Source organism: Narcine bancroftii, chromosome 1 (genome assembly GCF_036971445.1).
Source record: "Narcine bancroftii isolate sNarBan1 chromosome 1, sNarBan1.hap1, whole genome shotgun sequence".
NCBI classification, from domain to species: Eukaryota; Metazoa; Chordata; class Chondrichthyes; order Torpediniformes; family Narcinidae; genus Narcine; species Narcine bancroftii.
In genome coordinates this window covers 454,103,522-454,128,728 of record NC_091469.1, presented here as the reverse complement: position 1 = coordinate 454,128,728, position 25,207 = coordinate 454,103,522, and the positions used below count along the sequence as shown (strand labels likewise).

At 39.4% G+C, this 25,207-nt stretch overlaps 1 protein-coding gene across 5 annotated transcripts in view; it reads right to left on the bottom strand.

Annotated features, from left to right (window-relative positions):
* Positions 1-25,207, bottom strand: part of LOC138751799 (uncharacterized protein C10orf67, mitochondrial-like) — a 207,618-nt gene that overhangs the window by 181,544 nt on the left and 867 nt on the right. For 2 of the 5 annotated variants that reach the window (XM_069914605.1, XM_069914604.1), the window contains exons 2-3: positions 19,398-19,518; positions 10,693-10,836 (exon numbers count right to left, since the gene is read on the bottom strand). In XM_069914605.1, coding sequence (XP_069770706.1) covers positions 10,693-10,836; positions 19,398-19,518 — 265 coding nt within the window. Of the gene's footprint in view, positions 1-4,880; positions 4,978-10,692; positions 10,837-19,397; positions 19,519-20,115; positions 20,267-25,207 lie in introns of those variants that run through there. The other 3 variants (XM_069914607.1, XM_069914606.1, XM_069914608.1) reach the window with 3 other exon arrangements.

Here is a 25,207-nt window from a genome sequence, read left to right as displayed (position 1 = left end):
CAAAGAATTGACAAATTCCAAAGCTTCATCTTCATCAGTAAAAAAATTGCGATTGATTTTCTCCAGAAAAAACTTGTCTGCTGGTATCGAAATGACAACTTGCATCACTTTTTCCAAAAAAACTGATTTTGCAGGATTAAACTATTTTCTTCTTTTAACAATATACATGCTTAAATCTGCAGAAAAGAATACTTTATTGTTTCCCACTGTTAAAGGGCCTTGTTGTTTGGACCATTAATCATAATATAATTTATTTATCTTGATAACACAAACATCTAATCAGAATTGAGCATGGTGCTTGTCCCAGGAATGGTTTCTTTCTATTAGCTCTATGTGTTCTATCCAATTCTCATACATTTGGAAAATTTTCAAGGCTCAATCTCCAGAATCCATTTTTGATTAAAAAAATTTACTGGGTTGGGACCTTCAAAATCTTCAGGCAGCCCAACAATTTAAACATTATTCCTGCAGCAATGATTTTCTAATACATCAAATTTTTTTTGTACAAGTTCTTTCCTTTGAACTTCATAAGCTATAACAGAATCTTCCATTTTATTCATTGTATCTTTACTTCAAAACAATAATCTTGTATATCTTCTTCAATTTTCTGGACTTTAACTTCTACAGTCTCAGCATATTTTACCATTTCTTGTTTAATAAAATTAATTTCACCTTTGCAATATTAAAACTGTGTATTAGCATCAGATCTAACAGACAAAAATTGTATATCCATATGTTTAATCATTTTATCCATCCGCTTCATAATTAAAGAAGTCTGAGCTGCAGAATCCATTCCTTGAAGATTAACTTCAGAATATTCAGACTTTGTTTCTTCTATACCTTGAATAAGCTTCTTCTCCTTGATATAATGTTTCCACTCCCTCCAATTCTTCATACATTCTTGTTTCTTCATCTCTTCCTTCTTCCTCTTCACTAGATTTTTTTTAAATTTTATTTATTCGTTCAAAAAACAAATAGCATATGACATATACAACAATTAACCATAAACATGAATGTTATTTTTTATATATAGGAAAAAGAGAAAAAAAAAGAAAAGACCCCCCCCCCCCTTCAGCCAACTCTCCTAAGGAGAGCCATCAAGAAAGAAAAAAAGAAAAAATATTTAAAAAACATTAAATATACTTAAAGATCTAATCAATGTAAATTGAAACGTAAATATTCTGAATATAACAACCACTTATTAATAAAAAAATTATAATTATCATGCGAAACATACATAATTTTTTCCATTATTAAACAATATTCATCTCATTATGCCATCTATTAATATCAATCATATTTGTATCTTTCCATGTACTAGCAATACATTTTAATATACAAAAGCAAGCTGAAATTTATCTAATCCCAAGCCTTTCAGAGGTTGCAAACTACCCAATAAAAATACTGTCGGAACTAAAAATATTTTAAAAGTATTCTAAAAACAATTGAATTTTCTTCCAAAAAGATTGTATATGTATACATGAACAAACAGCATGAAAAAAGTTCCAACTGTATTACCACATCTAAAACACAAATTTGATTCATGAAAACCATACTTTTTTAATTTTTCAGATGTTAAGTATAATTGAAGTAAAAAATTATAGTTAATCATTGCATAACGTGCATTTATCAATCTAGTTACACTATCATAACAGATATCTAACCAATCATCCTCGGAAAAAATAAAACCAGTATCTGCTTCCCATTTACTTTTAGATCTATCCCAACCCTTTTTATCCATACCATCCTGTAATATTTGATACATAGATGAAATATTACCCTTCTCTGGTACCTTCATAAGAAAAGTCTCAAATTTAGTCATGTTAGGTAAAATCATATCTCTACCAAACATACGTTTTACCAAAGATCGAATTTGATAATAGAGAAACAAATAGTTCTTATCAATACCAAAACTGTCCCTCATCTGATTAAAAGAAAAAATGTACCCTCTTCAAAACAATTTCCCAAATTTTTCACACCTTTAAATTTCCAATGCAATAAACTTCAATTATTTATTGAAAAAGAAATAAGTTGATTATTATACAACGGAGTCAAAGCCAATAATTTACCCCTAGAGCCTATCATTTTATTTTTCTTTATCCATAATTTCATCAAATGTTTTAGTATAGGCACAAAATATTGTTGTAACAAATTTATATCCCATCTCAACAAAAATTGATGTATTTCAAATTCAGAAATATTTGCCATCTCGATTTTGGCCCAACTAGGAGGTCGTACCAAATTCATCAATGAACTAATAAATTTAAGTTGAGCTGCTTCATAATAATTTTGAAAATGTGGTAAACGTCATCCCCCTGACTCATATTTCCATTAATTTATTCAAAGCTACTCTCAAAAATTTACCTCTCCATAAAAACTCCCTAACCATTTTATTCAAGTCTTGAAAAAAAAATTATCAAGTAAATACGGGAAAGATTGAAACAAATATTGTATACGCGGAAAAATATTAATCTTAATTGTATTTATCCTACCCAATAAATTAATAGGTAAATATTTCCATTTAATCAAATCAGTTTTAACTTTTTTTATTAAATAATTTAATTTATATAAAGATTGATAATTAACATCCAAAATTATACCCAAATATTTAATTCGATCAGTCCATTCCAAATTAATAATATTCTTATAAACTGAATAATCTCCTTTACTTACCGGTAATATTTCACTTTTTTCCCAATTAACTTTATATCCAGAAAGACATCCATATTGTATTTAAACACTCCTTCAAGTGCAAAAGTGACTGAGCTGGGTTTGTTAAATACACCAATACATCATCAGCAAATAAATTAATTTTATACTTCTCGTCTAAAACTTTCATACCTTGTATCTGTGTATTTTGTCTTATCAGCTGTGCTAAAGGTTCAATCACTAACGCAAACAAAGCTGGTGATAAAGGACAACCTTGACGAGTTGATCGAGTCAATTTAAAAGGTTCTGAATTCAAACCATTCGTCAATACTCTAGCTTCCAGTTTACTATATAGAGCCCTAATCCAACCAATAAAGAAACGACCAAACTTAAATTTCTCCAAAACTTTAAACAAAAAATTCCACTCAACTCTATCAAATGCTTTTTCTGCATCTAAGGATATCATCATCGGATGATCTAAAGATTGTCGAAATCTATTAATCAAACTAATCATGCGCAAAATATTATCTGAAGCATATCTATTCTTTATAAAACCTGTTTAGAAACATAGAAACATAGAAGATAGGAGCAGGAGTAGGTCATTCGACCCTTCGAGCCTGCTCCGCCATTCAACGAGATCATGGCTGATCTTAAAGTTCAGTACCCCGTCCCCGCCTTCTCTCCGTAACCTTTAATACCCTTATACTGAAGAAATATATCTAATTCCCTCTTAAATATATTTAATGAACCTGCCTCTACTGCCCTCTGTGGCAATGAATTCCACAGATTCACCACCCTCTGGGTAAAGAAATTCCTCCTCATCTCGGTCCTAAATGGTTTGCCTATTATCCTCAAACCATGTTCTGGATTTTCCCTTCATTGGAAACATCCCATCTGCATCCATTCTGTCCAGTCCTGCCAGAATTTTATAGGTCTCTATGAGATCCCCTCTCAATCTTCTAAACTCCAGCGAGTACAATCCCAATTTGCGCAATCTTTCCTCATAAGTCATTCCTGCCATTCCAGGTATCAGCCTGGTGAATCGCCTCCGCACTCCCTCCATTGCAAGAACATCCTTCCTTAGATAAGGTGACCAAAATTGCACACAATACTCCAGGTATGGTCTCACCAAGGCCCTGTACAGCTGCAGTAAGGTATCCTTGTTCCTATACTCAAACCCTCTTGATATGAAGGCCAACATACCATTTGCCCTTTTAACTGCCTGCTGTACCTGCATGCTCGCCTTCAGAGACTGGTGTACAAGTACCCCTAGGTCTCTCTGCACTTACCTATCTCTTAATCTATTGCCATTCAAATAGTAATCTGCCCTCCGGTTTGTAGTACCAAAGTGGATAACCTCACATTTATCCACATTGTAGTGCATTTGCCATGTATCTGCCCAGTCCCTCAATTTATCCAAATCACATTGGAGCTTCCTGACCCCCTCTTCCGTGCACACAACCCCTCCTAGCTTAGTGTCATCTGCATATTTGGAGATATTACATCCAATCCCCTCATCCAGATCATTAATGTAAATTGTGAACAGCTGGGGTCCCAGTACAGATCCCTGTGGCACCCCACTGGTCACCGCCTGCCACTCAGAAAATGAGCCATTTATCCCAACTCTTTGTCTCCTACCTGCCAGCCAGTTCTCAATCCACATCAATACTTTGCCCCCAATCCCATGAGCCTTGATTTTGTAAGCCAGTTGTTTATGCGGGACCTTATCGAAGGCCTTTTGGAAGTCCAGGTACACCACATCCACTGGCTCTCCCCCATCTATTTTACCTGTCACCATCTCAAAGAATTCCAATAGATTTGTCAAGCACGATTTACCTTTTGTAAATCCATGTTGACTCCGTCCAATCCCTTCTCTGCTCGTCATGTGCTCCGCTATTACATCCTTAATAATGGATTCCATCATTTTCCCACTACTGATGTAATATGATCCACATGAATCAACTTAGGTAAAAATTTAGTTAATCTATTCGCTAATATTTTAGCTATAATTTTATAATCTACATTTAACAACGAAATTGGTCTATATGAAGATACTTTCAAAGGATCTCTATCTTTTTTTGGGATTACTGTAATTAAAGCACTAGAACAAGACTCAGGTAATTCATAATGTTCTCCAACTTGACGTAATACATCCCCAAACACTGTAGATAAATCATCATAAAAAATGTTATAAAATTCAACCAAAAATCCATCATCACCAGGCGATTTACCATTCGGCATTTCCATCATAGCCATTTTAATTTCCGAATCAGTAAATAGTTCTTCTAATTCCTGTATATCTGCATCCTCTAATATCGGTAAATTCAACTGCGATTTAAAAAAAAAGATCAATCGATCCAGTTTCTTGTTTTCCTTCAGATGCATTTAACTTTTTATAAAATGAACAAAATTCATCACTAATCTCACGAGGTTTATAAGTAATAAGAGAATTCCGTCTAACAGCATTAATAGTCCTCGAAATCTGTTCTTTCTTTAATTGCCACGCCAACACCTTATGTGCTTTCTCTCCCCATTTATACCATTGTTTAGTCCTATTAATCACACATTCAAATTGATAAGATTGCAAAGTATTATATTTCAATTTCAACCTAGATAATTCTATTTTCTGATTTTCTGTAGCATCTTTCTGGAATTCCTTTTCTAACTCATCAATCTGTTTCTCTAATTCAAGACTCTGATTTAATCGATTCTTTTTTATTTTAGAAGTATAACTAATTATTTGTCCTCGCAAATAAGCTTTCATAGCATTCCATAATACAAACTTACTTTGAACAGAATTAAAATTTTCTTTCAAAAAAAATTACTTGTGTTTTAAAAATCAATAAATTCCATATTTTTTAACAACATTGTATTAAACCTCCAACGATAGGCCAGTTGAATTTTCTCAGAAGTTGCATATGTAAAATATAACAAAGAATGATCTGAAATCACCATACTTTTATATTCCGCTTGTTGTATTTTCCCTTGTAAATGTGCCAATACTAAAAAGAAGTCAATCCTTGAAAACGATTCATGTCTAGATGAATAAAAGGAAAAATCTTTCTCTGTCGGATTAAGACGTCTCCAAATATCTACTAAATTAAGATCTTTCATCAATGCTTGAACCTGAACTGCCATCTTAGATTTCTTAACTTTCTTCGGAGATTTATCTAATAAAGGTTCCAAAACACAATTAAAATCACCACCAACTAAAATATTATCATTAGCCTGACCCAAACATAAAAATGTATCTGAAATAAATATTTCATCATCTGCATTTGGGGTATAAATATTAAGTAAAGTCCAAAATACACTAAAAATCTTACAATTCAATTTAAGACTACATCCTGCCTTTTCCTCCATTGATTGTAATTCAAAAGATAAATTTTTATGTGTCAAGATTGCCACGCCTTTAGCCCTAGAATTAAATGAAGAATATACATGCCCAACTCAGTCCCTCTTTAATTTCATACTTTCCTTCACATTCAAATGTGTTTCTTGTAAAAAAGCAATATCAATTTTTATTTTCTTAATATACACCGACTTGCTTACGCTTAATCGGATTGTTTAATCCTCGAACATTAAAAGTAGCAAACCTCAACTTCGACATATCTACTATTATTACTAAATACCAAAAATATCTTTATATGAAAACTCAAATCAACATATATAGGCCCTCCAATAGGAAAAAAAAAATCACAAATTAAAAGCTAACTAAAATGAAAATAAAAAAAAAGAAAACTCCCCCCCAAAAAAACTTTATCACCAAACAATGAATAACATCAAAACATCATAATAACAAAAAAAAGAGTAAGAAAAAGAAAATTCTTCTTTTCATCAAAGAGATTCCAATCTCAAAGATCCCATTTCAGAAGAAGTTGAACTCTTTCCATTCCCGTTTTTCCCATTTCTGCCATTTCTTCCATTTCCAGAACAACCAGATTTTTCTTTAGGAGACAATGGTGGACTATGTCTTTGTCCTCTTATATCTGGCAATGAATCAGCAAAAATCATTGCTTCATGATCATTCTCAAAAAACCGGAATTGATAGTCTCCATAAAACACCTTCAACACTGCCGGGTAGCGAAAAGTAAACATAACCTTTACGGCACAAAACTTCTTTAACTGGATTAAATCGACGTTGACATTGAATGACCTCTTGACTCAAATCAGGATTAAAAAAAACTCTGCTATTCTGAATCAATAACGGAGTTTGTCATTGTCTTGCATTGTGCAATACTAGTCGAAGTTTTGCTTCTCAGTCCAAATAATTCAAATATCGAATTATTACTGGTCTCGGTGGCTGACCAGCTGAGGGTGTTTTTCTTAGAGTTCTATGGGCTCTTTCCAGCACCAATCCTCCAGAAAAAAATTCTTGCCTTAATACTTGTGAGATTCAGTCTTTAAAGAAACAAAGAGGATCTTGTCCTTCTATACTTTCTGGCAGACCAACGGTTTTCGCATTATTCCTTCTGCTTTGATTCTCCAAGTAGTCTATTTTCCTCTCTAACTCCTTCTCACATTCTTCCAATTCTATGACTGAGTTTTCAACACTTTTTCTATGATAGAAGCCACTTGTTGTTTACAGTCCGAAAAAGCAGTCTGAAATTTTTTAAATTCTTCATAAGATGCATCCACACGTGCTTTAACTATATTCAATTCTGAACTTATCATTTGAACCATCTCATTCATTAGAGGCTGAATAACAGCATTTAGTTGCATACACTGTAGCTCAGAAAAGCTCAGCCCTGCTCTCTCTGACCTAGTGGCAGAACCAGATAACTGCAGCTCCTGCTGCAACTCAACAGAAGGCATTTTAAAAGTTTTACTGCGGGTCTGGACTCCCAGCGACGGCAACCCGACTTCCTCAGGTGGTCGCCACTGGTCTCCCCCCCACCGCATCTCATTGTTTTTTCACAAAATCACGAAGGAAAGCGATATCTTCAGGTTGAAATGCTTCCTGATGCATTTCTAACAATGGAGTAATCTTCCTGCATGCTCCCTCTGTTGAAATCGAAAGGATTTCCAAATCGGGATCCACTTCTTGGGAACACGCACCTTCTTCCAGAGAACGGGTAATTCCAGTGCCATCCTTCACTTGGTGAGTAAGACATTTTTTTCATCTCCCACAGGCAGTCTTTGAAATTTAGACACTGAAGAGATTAAGCCTGAGGCTGTATCAAGTCGTCTAGGGCCCAAACCTTCAGCACTTCGAAAATGTAACTTCTTCTGCACTTGAGGTTTAATCTTTTTACCATTAATGGCCATAATAGTTCCTTAATACTTAAGCTAAAATTTAAAAAGTTTAAACTTGAAAACAAAGGGTTAAAAAACGGGTACTTAAAAGTCTGGCCAGAGAGGTCGAGATTACACGTCTAGACTCTACGCCATCTTGCCACGCCCCCATCTTCCTCTTCACTAGATGATGAAATTAATCTAGCCTGTTTGTGAGCCAATTGCTGTACCCTATTCTGACTAGCTGCTTGTCATTTCTTCAACGAATTCCAATTGTACCTTGTAGCATTAACCATTTAGAGCTCCATTGCCATTTATGTGTCCCCACCACGCTCCCTCGGGTAACTTCTCCTGTTGTTTAAGAGGCTTCTCTATCAATCTTAGTCTCTCAATATTCAATAACGGAAGGATATCTGACTTGCCCTCAGAGCTCTTGGGTTGGCTAAGGAAAGCATGTAGTTCTGCAGTCTGTAATGTGACAGTTGGCAGCAATCCCTCACTGTCATCTCAATGTGCTGGAACACCAGGTTTTGGACAAACTAAAGAGCATCTTTCACTGAGTTTATAATCTGCCTGGATGTCTGCCTCTGCAAGCAATCCCGGAAAAGCCTGTGAAGTCCTCCATTATACTGCTGATGGGGATGAACCATGTCAAAGACCCTTCTCCATACACTCTTAAAACATCCACAGTGTACAAAGAGGTGGGTGAATGTACTGTCAGTTGTCTTGAGGGCAATGAGTGTTGGGAATGATCTTCCATTAGCACAGGTAGGACCTAACTGGGCAGGCTCCTTTCACTGCCAGCCAACCCAGGTGCTGAATTTCTTAGTGGGTCCTGGTGATAAGGCACGCTGCCAGATAATTTGGACAATTTGCTTAGGGAACCACCCACTGTATCCATTGAGTTCTTGTCCCACAGTCTCTTTAAGACATTATTTGCTGACCATTGCCTGATGGACTTGTGGCCCAAGCAGTTTTTCTGGAAAAAATCTTTCCCCAAGTATAGGAGGTGTGCAATATCCAACTGGCTGGGACATTGCGTGGCAATGGGGCCAAGCTCATCCTTCACAATATTTTGCCATGCATTTTGCAACATCCTTCATGATGCATTTTTTAAGGTCAAATCTGAAGGCTAAGCACATGGTGTGGAAGAACAGAGGGACCTTGGGGTCGAAATCCATACATCTTTCAAGGTTGCCTGCAGATTAATATGATTGTTAAGAAGACCTATGGGATGTTGAGCTTCATTAGTCAGGGGATTGAGCTCAAGAGTCAAGCAGTCATTTGCAACTCTATAAATCTCTGGTGAGACAGAATATTGGGGTCAGTTCTGGTCACCTCATGATAGGAAGGATGTGGAGACTATGGAGAGGAGATTAAATTTAAATATACAGCATGGTAACAGGCCATTACGATCCACGTGCCCATGCCACTCAATTAGCCTACAACTCCCAGTATGTTTTGAACAATGGGTGGAAACTGGAGCACCCGGAAGAAACCCACACAGACACGGAGAAAACACAAACTGCTTACAAATGTTGCCTGGATTAGAAAACAAGTCTTATGTGGCAAGGTTAGCAGAGCTAAGAGTTTTCTCTTTGGAGCAAAGAAGGATTAAAGTTAACTTAATAGAGGTCTACAAGACTCTGAGAGGCATAGAAAAAGCCAGCGTCTTTTTCCCAGGGTGGGAGTAGCAATCAACAAAGGACATCTATACAAAATGAAGGGAGGACAGTTTAAGGAGACATCAGGGGTATTTTATTTTGGTTGTGGGTGCTTGGTATGCCTTGCCAGTGGTAGCGGTGGAGGCTGAACCTTTGTGGGATTTCAGAAACTCTTAAGACAGGCACATAGATGAAAGAAAAATAGAGAATTACAAGGTAGGAAGAGTTTAGCTTTTTGGTAGGAATATATAGGTCAGCACAACACTGAGGGCCAAAGGGCCTGTTCTATGTTCTAAATAACATTTGGGACAGTTAGAACCTCAGTGCACAGTGACACTTGATGCCCTGTACCTTGGTTCCACACCCAGCCTGATTTAACTACAATTCACTCATTAATCAATATCTAGTTTTGAAGCTAAGAAACTGGCCCCTAGCACATAAAGGAAACATCATAATAAAGCCATACAACAGCACAGCAGTGGGGTCAGTGCAATGGGATTAAAGAAAAGAGAGTACACCCTAGATTTTCAGACAGGTATCTGAAGATTCTCATTGATGGCACGAATCGACAAAAGAATGTAGGTGTTACGAAATAGCAAGATGATATGCCTGGATATGCTGGGAATTTCCTTAAATTAGGGAGAAAAAAAATTAAGAAAAAAACAAGCTCAACCAATATCACAGATGGACAACTGATAAAGACAGAAAACTCAAGTTCCCCAAAGTAGTACAATTCAATAGAATCCAGAGGTAACATATTGTACAGAAATTATATCTTCAAATTTCAACCCTATAATCACCAATCAATAACATAAATATTAAATTAAGAATATTATTTCACATAATTTATAACCTATTTAAATAAGTGAATTACTGTAGTCAATAGACAGATTTGATAATCCGATGACTGAGGAAGTGAGGATTTATAGTGAAAGCACAAAGTCAGAAGATTATTTATTTGTCTAAATTTAATTTAAAAATTTCGGATCAAGTGGTGTTTCTGTAATCTTATCCCAAAATAGCTAAAATGACAACATAAGCACTATTTACGGTAAAAAAAATCAGTCTTAAACTAGCTCATTAACACAATTTATGATGAAGCATTCATAATAACATTACAAAGAAAATTAAATGTAATTATTACCTCCAGATACTTATTCTTAATATATGAATTGTGTTCATTCATCCTTTTATACAGGTATGTGCATTGTTCTTCCAGTTTCATTTGGTAATCTGCCCTTAGGGATAGTATGTTAGATTCTATACTTCTTTTAAGTATCGTAATTTCCTGAAGATTAAGCAAATACTTAATGTCAATAAAATCATCTATTAACTATTTCACTATTTAAATATTTCTGAGTAAAATGTTTTGCCAATGCTAGAAAAGTCCAATAACTGACCATATTTCAATTACCATATACATTTCTATAATTGGATGTAAAGATGCTGTAAAAATGTCTACAGTTTTAAAAATTAAAAGCCCATGAAAATGGATTCTGATCAATTTACTGATATATATGCTAATTACATTATAGTACCTTCACCAAATGACTCAAATAATATCATAAATCATAAACGAATTATGCACATTATTGCTAGCCAAGGCAGAATGCCACAATTCAGCCTTAAAATCACTTATATTTTTTACATTTGCAGCCAAGGCACAGTTGGTCAATATTTACAATGAATGGGTTAAAAAAAAAAACAACTTTTTTAAAAACCAGCAACCTAATGCATTATTAAAGATCTGGAAAGAATTTACTGAAGTGGAAAAACACCCTTGACATGAAGTCCAGAAAGACTGACGGTCTGATGATGCGTACATTTGGGAAAATAGCTGCCAGGATTGCACGAGGTCTAATTGGTTATATAAAATATGGAGAAAAGCATGCATTGCTGACTTTCTCTGATGTAAAAAAATTTTGAACTATTTCCGTCTTTTGCCATATTAGCAATTGACTTTCAGATACTTAAAAACAAATTCATCACTGATCAAATTGGTTTCTGGCCAGCTAGCTGCTGAATCTTAAGCTAGTAATACAATGCCTTTGAGATAAACAATGAGTATTTTTTGTTGTTGTTTATATTGACCTCTCAGAGGCATGAAATACTATCATTAAAAATTTCCATGATTAAAATGCATAACATAACAAAGAACCATCAGTGGATCGATATTATTTATATACTTGTGGAAAACCCTTGCTTTTGCATAAAACTTGTTGGAAAGTGGAGCTGCCCATTCTTACGATGCAGCATCCTATATTTGATTTTTAATCTTTAACTTTCATGACAAATGACCAAATCCATCCAACATGTACTAATTTATCAAACTTATCTGTTGCACTGGTAACAGAAGCAAGGAACTTCACCCAGACTGTGTACATTATTAAACATGCAGTAGCCAGGTTGTTTTTCTTTCTTTGGCTTGGCTTCGCGGACGAAGATTTATGGAGGGGTAAAGTCCACGTCAGCTGCAGGCTCGTTTGTGGCTGACAAGTCCGATGCGGGACAGGCAGACACGGTTGCAGCGGTTACAAGGGAAAATTGGTTGGTTGGGGTTGGGTGTTGGGTTTTTCCTCCTTTGTCTTTTGACAGTGAGGTGGGCTCTGCGGTCTTCTTCAAAGGAGATTGCTGCCCGCCGAACTGTAAGGCGCCAAGATGCACGGTTTGAGGTGATATCAGCTCACTGGCAGTGGTCAATGTGGCAGGCACCAAGAGCTTTCTTTAGGCAGTCCTTGTACCTCTTCTTTGGTGCACCTCCGTCTCGGTGACCAGTGGAGAACTCGCCATATAAAACGATCTTGGGAAGGCGATGTTCCTCCATTCTGGAGACGTGACCTACCCAGCGCAGTTTGATCTTCAGCAGCGTGGATTTGATGCTGTCGGCCTCTGCCATCTCGAGTACTTCGATGTTGGAGATGAAGTCACTCCAATGAATGTTGAGGATGGAGCGGAGACAATGCTGGTGGAAGCGTTCTAGGAGCCGTAGGTGATGCCGGTAAAGGACCCATGATTCAGAGCCGAACAGGAGTGTGGGTATGTCTAATCCACAATAATAAACATAAAATTGTTGGAAGTATTAATCAATCAGAGGGAAAGTGAAGTAACATTCAAGTTGGTGGCCTTTCATTACAAGCTGCCAATGAACTTAAACCATCCCAAAAAAATCCAAGGTCATTTTTTTTCCACCTACATAATTGTGATGTAAATTAAAAAAAATTAAACATCAACTGGAGGGATATCCATCTCACTCAACAGAAAAATTTGGAGTGGAATGCACATTCTTACAACAGCCTAATTCAGAAGATGAAAGACAGATCCTGACTGCTTTGGTTATGCACTATATAATTCTCAGAAATCAATAAGAAAACTAAGTGAACAATTTGTTACTGATATGGAAAAGAACCTGGCCACAATAAATATCTTAGAATGCATAATAAGATCAGTGAGAGATCAATCATTCACAGCTAAGTTGACTACAATCTCAAATTTCCTTGTCCCATCAGATGCCTTTGCACATTATTATATCTGGTCTCCTAACTTTTGCCAAAAGTGCTCTGTATTATAGAATGAATGGATCTACTGTCCAATTACTTTTAATGTTATGTCTGGAAATTTGTGCTAGTTTAATAGCAAAAGACTGAGGTGTACCTTTCAGGAAGAAAGGCATCAGAATTATATTGTTGACATTTGAATGTGCAGCAAAATAAAGAGTGAGTTTTTTTTAATATAATCAATACTTCATGAATTCATTGGACCCATTTTGCTTAGATATGTCCACTTAGTTCACACTCTTCATTATTTCCCCATTAAAATGTAATGTTTTCATATCCATCTTTTTTGTCGGGGCTGGTTGCAAACAAAGCAAGAGAAAGCTTGACAAATGGTGGGTGTTAAAGAGTGTTGAGGAATAGAGGAATTTGAAGTGTTTGTTTACCAGTCTCTCAAGGTAACAGGCAGGTAGATAGCTAGTTAAGAATGTATACAGGATACTTGCTTGAACTGTACAAAATCATTAGTTTGGTCAGAGCCCCAGATACAATGCAGAAGAGGTTTATGAGAATGTTGCCAGCACTATTGAATTATAGTTATGATCAGCCCGTCCAAGATGCCTCAAACCAGCAACTGAAGACTCCATTCAAAAGGGTTAAATTTTAACTCTAAATTTATTAATGATTATTAACGAATATAATGTCTTAAACCAACTATAAGTAACTATCTTCTTTCTTTGGCTTGGCTTCGCGGACGAAGATTTATGGAGGGGGTAAAAAGTCCACGTCAGCTGCAGGCTCGTTTGTGGCTGACCAGTCCGATGCGGGACAGGCAGACACGATTGCAGCGGTTGCAAGGGAAAATTGGTTGGTTGGGGTTGGGTGTTGGGTTTTTCCTCCTTTGCCTTTTGTCAGTGAGGTGGGCTCTGCGGTCTTCTTCAAAGGAGGCTGCTGCCCGCCAAACTGTGAGGCGCCAAGATGCACGGTTTGAGGCGTTATCAGCCCACTGGCGGTGGTCAATGTGGCAGGCACCAAGAGATTTCTTTAGGCAGTCCTTGTACCTTTTCTTTGGTGCACCTCTGTCACGGTGGCCAGTGGAGAGCTCGCCATATAATACGATCTTGGGAAGGCGATGGTCCTCCATTCTGGAGACGTGACCCATCCAGCGCAGCTGGATCTTCAGCAGCGTGGACTCGATGCTGTCGACCTCTGCCATCTCGAGTACCTCGACGTTAGGGGTGTGAGCGCTCCAATGGATGTTGAGGATGGAGCGGAGACAACGCTGGTGGAAGCGTTCTAGGAGCCGTAGGTGGTGCCGGTAGAGGACCCATGATTCGGAGCCGAACAGGAGTGTGGGTATGACAACGGCTCTGTATACGCTTATCTTTGTGAGGTTTTTCAGTTGGTTGTTTTTCCAGACTCTTTTGTGTAGTCTTCCAAAGGCGCTATTTGCCTTGGCGAGTCTGTTGTCTATCTCATTGTCGATCCTTGCATCTGATGAAATGGTGCAGCCGAGATAGGTAAACTGGTTGACCGTTTTGAGTTTTGTGTGCCCGATGGAGATGTGGGGGGGCTGGTAGTCATGGTGGGGAGCTGGCTGATGGAGGACCTCAGTTTTCTTCAGGCTGACTTCCAGGCCAAACATTTTGGCAGTTTCCGCAAAGCAGGACGTCAAGCGCTGAAGAGCTGGCTCTGAATGGGCAACTCTTCGCTAGGATTCTACTAAATAGAATAATACCTAGTGTCGCTGAGAATATTCTCCCAGAATCACAGTGCGGCTTTCGTGCAAACAGAGGAACCACTGACATGGTCTTTGCCCTCAGACAGCTCCAAGAAAAGTGCAGAGAACAAAACAAAGGACTCTACATCACCTTTGTTGACCTCACCAAAGCCTTCGACACCGTGAGCAGGAAAGGGCTTTGGCAAATACTAGAGCGCATCGGATGTCCCCCAAAGTTCCTCAACATGATTATCCAACTGCACGAAAACCAACAAGGTCGGGTCAGATACAGCAATGAGCTCTCTGAACCCTTCTCCATTAACAATGGCGTGAAGCAAGGCTGTGTTCTCGCACCAACCCTCTTTTCAATCTTCTTCAGCATGATGCTGAACCAAGCCATGAAAGACCCCAACAATGAAGACGCTGTTTACATCCGGTACCGCACGGATGGCAGTCTCTTCAATCTGAGGCGCCTGCAAGCTCACACCAAGACACAAGAGAAACTTGTCCGTGAACTACTCTTTGCAGATGATGCCGATAAGTAACTATAACAAATATACAAATATCATATCTTCATAAACCATATGTAAAAATAACCCAGACCATTTTGTTCTGTGCCCAATATTCAAAAAGAGAAAAATCTCCCAAATCCCCAGGTCAGTCAGTCAAGTAAGTCAGTCTGAAAACAGTCGACAGAAAGCTCAATGTCCAAATTCAGTTCTCCCAACTGAATAACAAAAAGGACATCGTATTGAACGTTGAGGAAGAAAAGACTTTTTTTTTTTAATAAACTTTATTTAAAATTTTATGACATGAATAAAATAAAAATTACATTTAAAGAAATAATAAAAAATAAGATAATAAAAATTAGAATACTACATCATTAAACTACACAAATTAACCCCCCCAATAATTATAACACAACATTAATCATCTAATTTAAAATTAGTCCAACCCTCCCCCCAAAATAAAGAGTGAAGAATTAATTAACAATGTTGTAAATAAAATAGAAAAAAACCCACTTACAAAAAAAAGGATAAAATTTAACAAAAAAAATTACTAACAACAAAAAAAATATCAATACTACAATAATACCCTTAAACATATATTTAAATCAAACATAATACATGTATTTAACAAATGAAATCCACTTTAAAACTAAGTTCAAATATTAAAATCATATATCAACCACATATCTGTTATACAAAAATCATAATTAATAATTCATAAATACAGAATTTCCATTAATACCAAGTTTCCTTTATAATTCATCGAGAATTCATCCCTTGTCAGAGAGAGCCTTATCTCTCATCTCAGCAAGATCAGGATCTTTATTTTGCCTTGCTATCAATTCCTGTCTGGATAGTGACAATTCTGTACTCTTAAGTTTGGGCTATTAAAGAAGATTGCTCATCCTTTACCAGGTCATTTACACCTGTATGCTATTTTTTGATTATCACAGGCTTTATTTTTGGTTATATCATTTTCACAGCCTTATCTGCATTGACATTTTTTTTTGTTAGACATTGCCCTTGTTATAGTACAGGCTGGGTAAATATCAGAGTCCCTCTCTGACTCATCAATGACTGGCTTAGCTGTCATCTGTACTGCAGGAATAACTGGCCCTTCCGCCAAGACATTGCCTAGCAACAGCAAGACTCCTTCCACTGGCAAATTCGATCCACTTCTATTGTAATAAGCCCATTCAACAAGGCTGATTTTAACACTATTCTGTGAGAAGGAATGGGCTCAGTATCACTTCTGATACCTCTAAGCAAATTTATTTCATCGGTGTCAGTTTCTTCACCAAATTCTAAAACATTGTCTAACACAAGTGATTGAGCAGCCCCAGTATCTCACAATATTTTTACTGGCACTTGTTTTAACCCTTCTTTAGGTGAAAGGGAACTCTTAGTCACAAAAGGTTTGAATACATCCCTAATTTTATTAGTAACTTTGGATCCTTTTTGGTTGTTATTCCTTTTCTCACTTTGAATACAAGCATTTAGGTGCTATCTGTTTTTCTCTCCTCTTTTTCAGCACAGGACAACTTGATACCACATGATCAGCCTTTGTACAATAGAGGCAAAGGGGATCCAAAGGTTTCTCCTTTACCAACTTCCATTCATCTTCATCCCTTTTACTACTGCCAAATTTACTCTCATTTTACTTGAATTATCCTCAGTCAACTTTTGAAAAATTTTGCCTGCTGTCCACTTAGGCTTATCTGCTAACTTTGTGGACCCAGTCAAGTGTTCACCTCCTTCTCATCCAAGGATGCTTTAATATCACCAGGAACACATCTTTTACTCTCCTCAATTATTATCAATTCTTTCAATGGATTATAATAATTGTTTACAGTCTTGGATGTGTACCACCAGTCAAAACACACAATCTTTTCATAAGCAAAATCTTTTAAGATTGGGTTATTATTTTTTTTAAATTCCTGAGGCTTACAGACAGAACCTATGGAACTAACTCATAAGCCTGGAGTATAGCTTCTTTCACACTTTCATAATTAGCAACTTGCTTTGTGGTAAAGGCAAAATAAACTTGTTGAGTTTTTCCTTAAATTATAGTTTATAACATAAGAAACTATTTGTTTTGTGGCCAGTTAAAATTCACAGCCACTTTGTCAAAGTGCTGAAAATATTTATCTATCTCAGCTTCCTCAAATGGAGGAACGAACCTAACTTCTCTACTGGCCATGAACCTCTCATCATGACCAAGAAATTGATCTCGGGTCTCTTCTTTTCTTCTGTCATTTTCCACTCTAATCTTTTCCAACTCATATAGCCTAAATCTGTCTGTAGCTCTAATATCTTCAGTTTCATTTCTAATCTCTTCTGTTTCTCACCTCCTTCTATTTCTAATCTCTTCTGTTCCATATCTATGTCCAAATTCTTTTGTCTTTCGGCTGCCTCCAATTCTAATCTCTTTAATTCCAACTGTATTTTCTCAGAAGTTTTACTCTTGGGAAACTGCTCTAACACTTCTGCCAACATTTTTGTTTCTATGTAGAATTCTGCAATTTTCCTCCCATTCTCCAATGAAGCAAATGCCAACTTGTTGGCAATGGTCACCAACTCATGCTTTTTAGCCTTTTTTAAATTCTCAAGAGAAGATAATGCCAAAAATCCCTCTATATCCATGGCTGCTGATTTTTTGCTGTTGATCTCACATACACACTTATAATTATCTTTACCAAAATAATTTCCTAGAGTGGACTGGAATTTCCTCAATCACAAAGCTCCAGCTTGATTCAGACTCAGATGATTGATCACAAATCAGTCGGCCTCTAAGCCCACAAATTTGTTTGGATCCCTTGGACGAGCCTCCACTTTGTTATTCCTCAAACCAGCAACAACAGAAGATGCAATTCAAGAGGGTTAAATTTTAACTCTAAATTTATTAATAACTATTAACAAATATAATGTCTTAACCCAATTAACCTCATTATAAGTAACTATAACAAATATACAAATATCATATCTTCATAAACAGTGTGAATGTAAAAATAAACCCAGACCATTACAGTCTGTGGCCAATATTCAAAAAGAGAAAAATTGTCACAAAATACCAGGTCAGTCAGTCAAGTAAATTGGTCCAAAAACACAATCCACAGAACTCAGTCCCAAAGCTCAATGTACAAATTCAGTTCCCCCAACTGAATAACAAAAGGATGTTGTTTTGAACGTTAGAGAGAGGGAAGTGACTGATGTTGAGTTGCTGTAGGCTTATGTATCCTTTTTCAAGAGATCCTTAGATGACTTCCCTCAGTTCTCAAATTGTGGTTTTTAACCCTTCATTATCTTACGAGGCATGTGGCTTTCAGACAGTTCTCCTGTTTAGTCTCTGCCGCTCCAACTGCCACTCTGAACGCTCCATTCTCTGTCTGCACAGCTCGACCCAGCTGTACCACAAGTCGCTCAGAGTTCCCAGCAGAATTCTATCCTTTATGATGACAGTCCACAGTCCAAAAGGTCCATAACACTCATCATTTTATCAAAATCATTCCTGATACTTTTCCAACGAACATCTTCTGTACGCTCCACAATATCATGATGTCATTCTTAAAGCATGTGCCTAATATTGAGCACAATTCTCCAAATAGAGCTTAGCAGTTATTTTGTAGATATTCACTTAACTTTTCTCCTTTGGATCCTGTAAAATATTAACACCTGCTGAATTTGTCTTGTCATCTTCAAAGATTTGCAAAGAAGTCCCACAGTCACAGATGTCTATGATCCCACAAAATAGCATTATGTTGTGCATATTGTATCTTTCCAGTCCTCTTACTGAAATGTACTTCTTTGTACATTAATATCCAGGACTGCTGATGTACTCCTAACCTTCTCAATTTGCCATATGTGCAAGTTTTATATTACTGGAAAGCTTTGAAATGATGGCTGATGTACCCAAGTCCAGGTCATTAGTGAAAAGGAACAGAACTCTAATCCCTGCAAACACTTTTATATATTTCCGCTTGTTATCAAAATAACTATTAGTGGTGTCAGTGTTCAATTTTATATGCATGCTGCCACGATACTCATTTTACTCATTTTAATCTGGCACTTTCTCTAAATTAAAATTACGGTAAGTACCACATTGCTTTAAATTCAATGAACACTCAAGTACCTTTACCAGAGACTCAACCGCAATACTCAGTTCCTTCAGTTCCAATATGTCACTGACATCAGTTTGTGTAGCATGGTCGGTTTTAAAGAAGCCAATTTTCAACAGATCTGAAGGTGCAGCACTGGGAGGAAAAATGGTGAAATAATTTATATCATTGTAACTGAGTAAGGAAAGGCAAAAATAAACATTTTCCTTGAACAAACAAAATGACATTCTACTAATCAAAAAATATAGTGTAGCTTGGCAGGAAACACAATGAATTAGTTTTAAGAGATTAATTAAAATATGAAAACAGAAGAATGATAAAAGTGCAGGTTTGAAGATGTAAAAACCAATTTAATCAATAGAATTATTGTGCTACATGAACCAAGCTTCCCCCCCACCCCTTCTCCCCCAACACCGTCGCTGTTAAAGTATCTGCCATTAAGCATGGCTGACTTGCAAGATTTAACAAGTCCAGGATGATTTGGTCATCCTTCAGTTGGTAAAGCACACAGTGGCACAGGGACTAAACCAGCCAAACTGCACAGCCATAGGTTTTCATGATCATATGGATTGCAAAGTACTAGTACAACCACATCTACTCCGCAATGTGGGAACTTACCCAGGAATATCCAGTTCATAAAACCAGGCTAATTACTGCCCAAATCACTCTATTCTCAATCAGCAGTAAACTGATCAGAAATATCAGCAGTAGAATCAAGTGCAACTTACTTACCAATAACTTATTCACCAGATTTGGGTTTGATTTACCCCATTTGGCTGCAGACTTCATCACAACCTTGGTCTCCAGGTGAGATGAGAGCATTTGGCTTTCACATTATGGCAGCAAATTAAGGAGAGTCTAGCATGAAGATGCCTCTGTTTTACTGAAGTCAATGCATAACAAGGAGATCAGTGCAGTATTCCATATAAATACCTCAGCTACTTTACCAATAGTATTCCTTCCATTTTGTTAGTCAAAAGTGCAAATAGTCACTGATGACTGCGTCATTAATGATCCTAGTTCCAATTAATTCATAACTACTCACCACATGAAACAGTCCGTGTCTACAAGCAGCAAGACCTATATAACATTCTGGTATGGACTGATAAGTAGCAAGTAATATTTATATCAACAAAGTTCCAGGGCATCTCCAATAAAAAAAAAGTCAAACCAGTCATCCTGATGGTCACGATCACCACCATTGCAATATTACCCCATTTTTAATATCCTTGGGGTCATCCTTGTCCAGAAACTCGGCGGTACCAACTATATAAATGGCCTGGCTTAAAGAGCAGGCCAGTGACTGGGTATCCTGCAATGTGTGACTCACCTTCTGACCCCCAAAACCTTTGTACAATTTACAAAACAGAAAGCATGCATCAGACGTGCAATGGAATGCTCTCCTCTAGTCTGAATGAGTGCAGCTTCAAAACTCTCAAGAAGCTTTTCATCAGTGGTAAAACCTCTATAGTATATGTAAATAATATGACCTTTTATGTTTGGCCCTGCTCTTACTGGCTGGCTCATGACTCCTCCTCTTTACCCCCCATAAAAGCTGTTTTGCCACAGACCTGCCTCAAATTTGAGTCCAGATCACAGAGAGCCAGCAACACAAGGGATGCTGTCCATCTCTTGCTAATAAAAGTCTTCAGTTCCAGTAACTTCAGTCTTTGTGCAATTGATTGTGCATCAGTTTTATTAGCAAGACTTTGTTTCTTCTGGACTGCCTAGAGATCAACCTAAGGGAACCTGGAGCAGCCAAAAAATTTGCACTCTGGCGTCGCTGCTTCAAAAGATTGCTTGCAGCATTGGCAGCTGTGATCCAGGATGATGAAGACAAGCTCCATCTGCTATTTTCGTACACTGAGTCTACTCGATGGTCCGGATTGCCAGACATACGGAGGCACCATGGATAACCTGAAAGACCAGTACAGGTGAACGAAGTCTTTGCATGGCATGTACTCCACTCGCACAGGCAGTGACCCCAGGGAAACATTCAATGACTTTGCAGGGGCCCTGCAGGAGCTTGCGAGGGATTGCAACTGCCGGACTGTGAGTGAACAACAGCACACTCAGCTGCTGATCAGAGACGCCAGTGCAGCAGCCGTCCACTCCAATTATGTGAGGCAGAGGCTATTCAAGCAGAAAAGACTGAGCCTACCTCAAATAATTGAACTGGCAAACACTCAGAAGTGCCATCCATAATGCAGAATTGTTCTCCAGCGAACACGTGGCTGCCTCATGGGGGACATGGGTGCAGTCATCTTGGGAGATGGGATCGCAAACCTCCTCCCGCCTTGAACAAACCTCCAGAGCAGTTGGCGACCACCCAAAATACTAATTCTGAGGCCAGGGCAAGCATCTGAGGAAACACTGCTCTGCCAAGGATGCCATCTGCTCCAACTGTAGGAAGAAGGGATGCTTCACAAATGTCCGTAAGTCTAAGCAGAGCCCCAAGCCCAGCAGCACCATGTGCAAATAGGGATTGCCATCTTTAATGCAGTTACTTCCACCGCTACTTCCAGGGACCTAGAACACGTGCGCGCCGTGAAGATCACCGACTGTGATGACGTCACTTCTGCCTTCTCCTTCTTCCCTTCCGGCGAATGATGAGTGGGCAGCGTGCACGCCATGGGGGCCGACATCTTATCGGACCGCCTGCAGCCAACGGGACTCCTCAGATGATGAGCTGATGCTGGTATCAACACAGACCACACCAACTTTCCAGAGCCATGATGGACAGCCATCCCACTGCTTGCCTATTTGATGGTGGAAGCACAGAGAACTTGATTCACCCAAACACTGTACAGCATTATTCCGTTTGGGTGCAGCTTGAGAGGCACAACGTCTCCCTAGCCCCCAAATCCAAATAGGCTAAAGTTCGTGGTAGTTGTACTGTGATACTGACTATCCAAGGCACAGGATACCACGATGTCAAGCTCCGAGTACTGCCACAGCTCTGCGCACTCACCCTACTGAAGTTAGACTTTCAGTGCAATTTAAAGAGTGTCACCATGGAGTACAAAGGGCCCCACCCCCCCTCACTGCCTGTAATGAACAGTTTATGGACCGCCCGCCTCTCCCTCACCACTTGGCCAACCAGCATCCCAAATCTCACAGATTCAACCAACAGCCCCAAACCCAATCACTGCATCCAATATGCGACCTCTCCACGCTTCAGATTCCCCCCCCCCCCCCCACTATTCGCTAACCTCACCCCGGACTGTAAGCTCTTCGCCACTAAAAGTCGACAATATAGTGCCAGGTACAGGGCATTTATTAAGTTCGAGGTGAGATGCCTCCTCACTGAGAGGGTGATAGAGCAGAGTAGGGGAGCCCAAGCCATTGTAGTGAAGAGTGGGGAGGAACACCGGATGGTTATAGACTATTCCCAGTCTATCAACATGGTTCACCTGGCTTGACACATTCCCCCTACCCCGCATATCCAACATGGTGAACCAGACTGCCCATTTCAGGGAGCTCAAGACCTTAAGTCTGCTTATCACCAACTTCCCATCCGCCCTGAGGACAGGTAGTACACTGCTTTTGAGGCGGATGGTCGACTGTACCACTTCCTGAGAGTCCCTTTTGGGGGTCACAAATGGGGTGTCTGCTTTTCAAAGGATCGGATGGTGGATGAACACGGGCTGTGAGCCACTTTCCCATACCTCGATAAAGTCACCATCTGCGGCCATGACCAGGAGGACCATGACGAGAACCTCCAAAAATTCCTCCACACCGCAAAACGCCTCAATCTGATGTACAACACAAGGAAGTGTGTCTTCAGCACACGTCGCCAGGCTATTCAAGGCTGCATTGTGGAGAATGGAGTTATCAGACCTGACCCTGACCGCATGCACCTATTGTTAGAACTCCCACTCCTCCAAGGCCCTGAAAAGGTGCTTGGGGTTTTTCTTCTATTACGCCTAGTGGGTTCCCAGCTATGCAGAGAAGACCCGTCCCCTCATCAGGGCCACCGTTTTCCTCCTGTCGGAAAAAGTCCGTGAGGCATTCGACCATATCAAAGCCGACATTGCAAAGGCCACGATGCACGCAGTGGATGAGTCCATCCCAATCCAGTTGGAGATCGATGCATCGGACTTTTCTCTGGCTGTCACACTTATCCAGGCAGGTAGGCCAGTGGCATGTATTTTGCGCACCCTCCAGGGCCCCGAGATCTGGCACTCCTCCATTGAGAAAGAGGCCCATGCTATTATTGAAGCAGTATAGCACTGTAGGCATTACCTCGCTGGTAAGCATTTTACCCTGCTGACTGACCAATGGGCAGTCACCTTCAAGTTCCACAACCAGCAGCGGGGTAAAATCAAAAACGCCAAAATCCTGAGGTGGAGAATTGAGCTCTCCACCTACAATTATGACATACTATACGAGCCCGGAAAGCTCAACAAGCCCCCTGATGCCCTGTCTCAAGGGACATGAGCCAGTGCGCATCAGACTGATAGCAGGCACTGCACAACAACCTCTGCCACCTTGGGAATCACCAGTTTTTTTTTCACTTCATCAAGGCCCAAAACCTCCCCTACTGCATTGAGGACATCAGGACAGTGACCAAAAATTGCCAAGTATGCACAGAGTGCAAACCACATTTCCACCAGCCCAACAGGTCACACCTGATCAAGGCCACTCACCCCTTTGAACGTCAAACTTCAAATGACCCCTCTCCTCAACATCATGATGAGTACTCACTGTTTCCATTTGCCATCCCATGCCCAGACATGACCGCAGCTACTTTCATAAAGGCTCTGAACAACCTGTTCACCATTTTTGGATACCCTTGCTATGTCCACAGTGATTACAGGTTCATCTTTCCTAAGTAATGAGCTGCATCAATATTTGCTGTCCTCTTGCTGAACCACCAGCTATAACTCCAAAGGGATGGGCCAGCTGGAGCGGGAGAACAGCACGGTCTGAAAGGCAGTACTACTGGCTTTAAAGTCCAAGGGCCTCCCTGTCCTCCACTGGCAAGAAGTCCTCCCAGAGGCCCTTCATGCCATCTGGTCCCTCCTGTGTACCGCCACGAATGAGACACCTCACGAAAGACTTTATATTTCCCAACCTTACTCACCTGGCTGACGTTCCCCGGGCCCTTTCTACTTCACAAGCATGTGAGGACCCATGTCCGACCCTCTCTGGTCGAGAGGGTCCAGCTACTTTACACTAACCCACAGTACGCCTCCGTGGCATTGCCGGATGGACGCGAGGTTACAGTATGCATCCGGGACCTGGCACGGTGGGAGCATCTGAACCCGCCCCCCCCCCCCAACCAGCCGACAGGTACGCTCGCCCCCAACTCTCGAGGGCCTGAGTTCCCTATCCCGGCCAACCCGGCAGCCGACACACACGCTCCCACCCTCCCGAATCAACCAAGTACCCCTGCCGGGCTAACCGAAATGGAGCAACCAGAGCCGATGGAGACCCTCGGACAGGGGCACTCCAGTCATAATGCCAAAGGAGACCGCCGGACAGACTGAACTTGAGGTCATTTGACTGCAACAGACCCCCTCGGGGTTTCTTTTTAAAAAAAGAGGGGCGAACGTGGTGAAACCACTACTATATATATGCAAATGACATGACTTTTTATGTTTGACTCTGCTCTCACGAGCCGGCTTCCCTTTATCCCCCATAAAGGCTGTCATGCCACAAGCCTGCCCGAGTTCGAGTCCGGGAGAGCCAGCCACGCAGGGGATGCTCATGAAAGCCTTCATTTCCACCGACTTCAGTCTTTGCGTAATTGATCGTGGATCATCCAGAGCAAAGCAGTTAGTCCAACTGGCAACCCCATCCACTACCTTCCGCATTCATT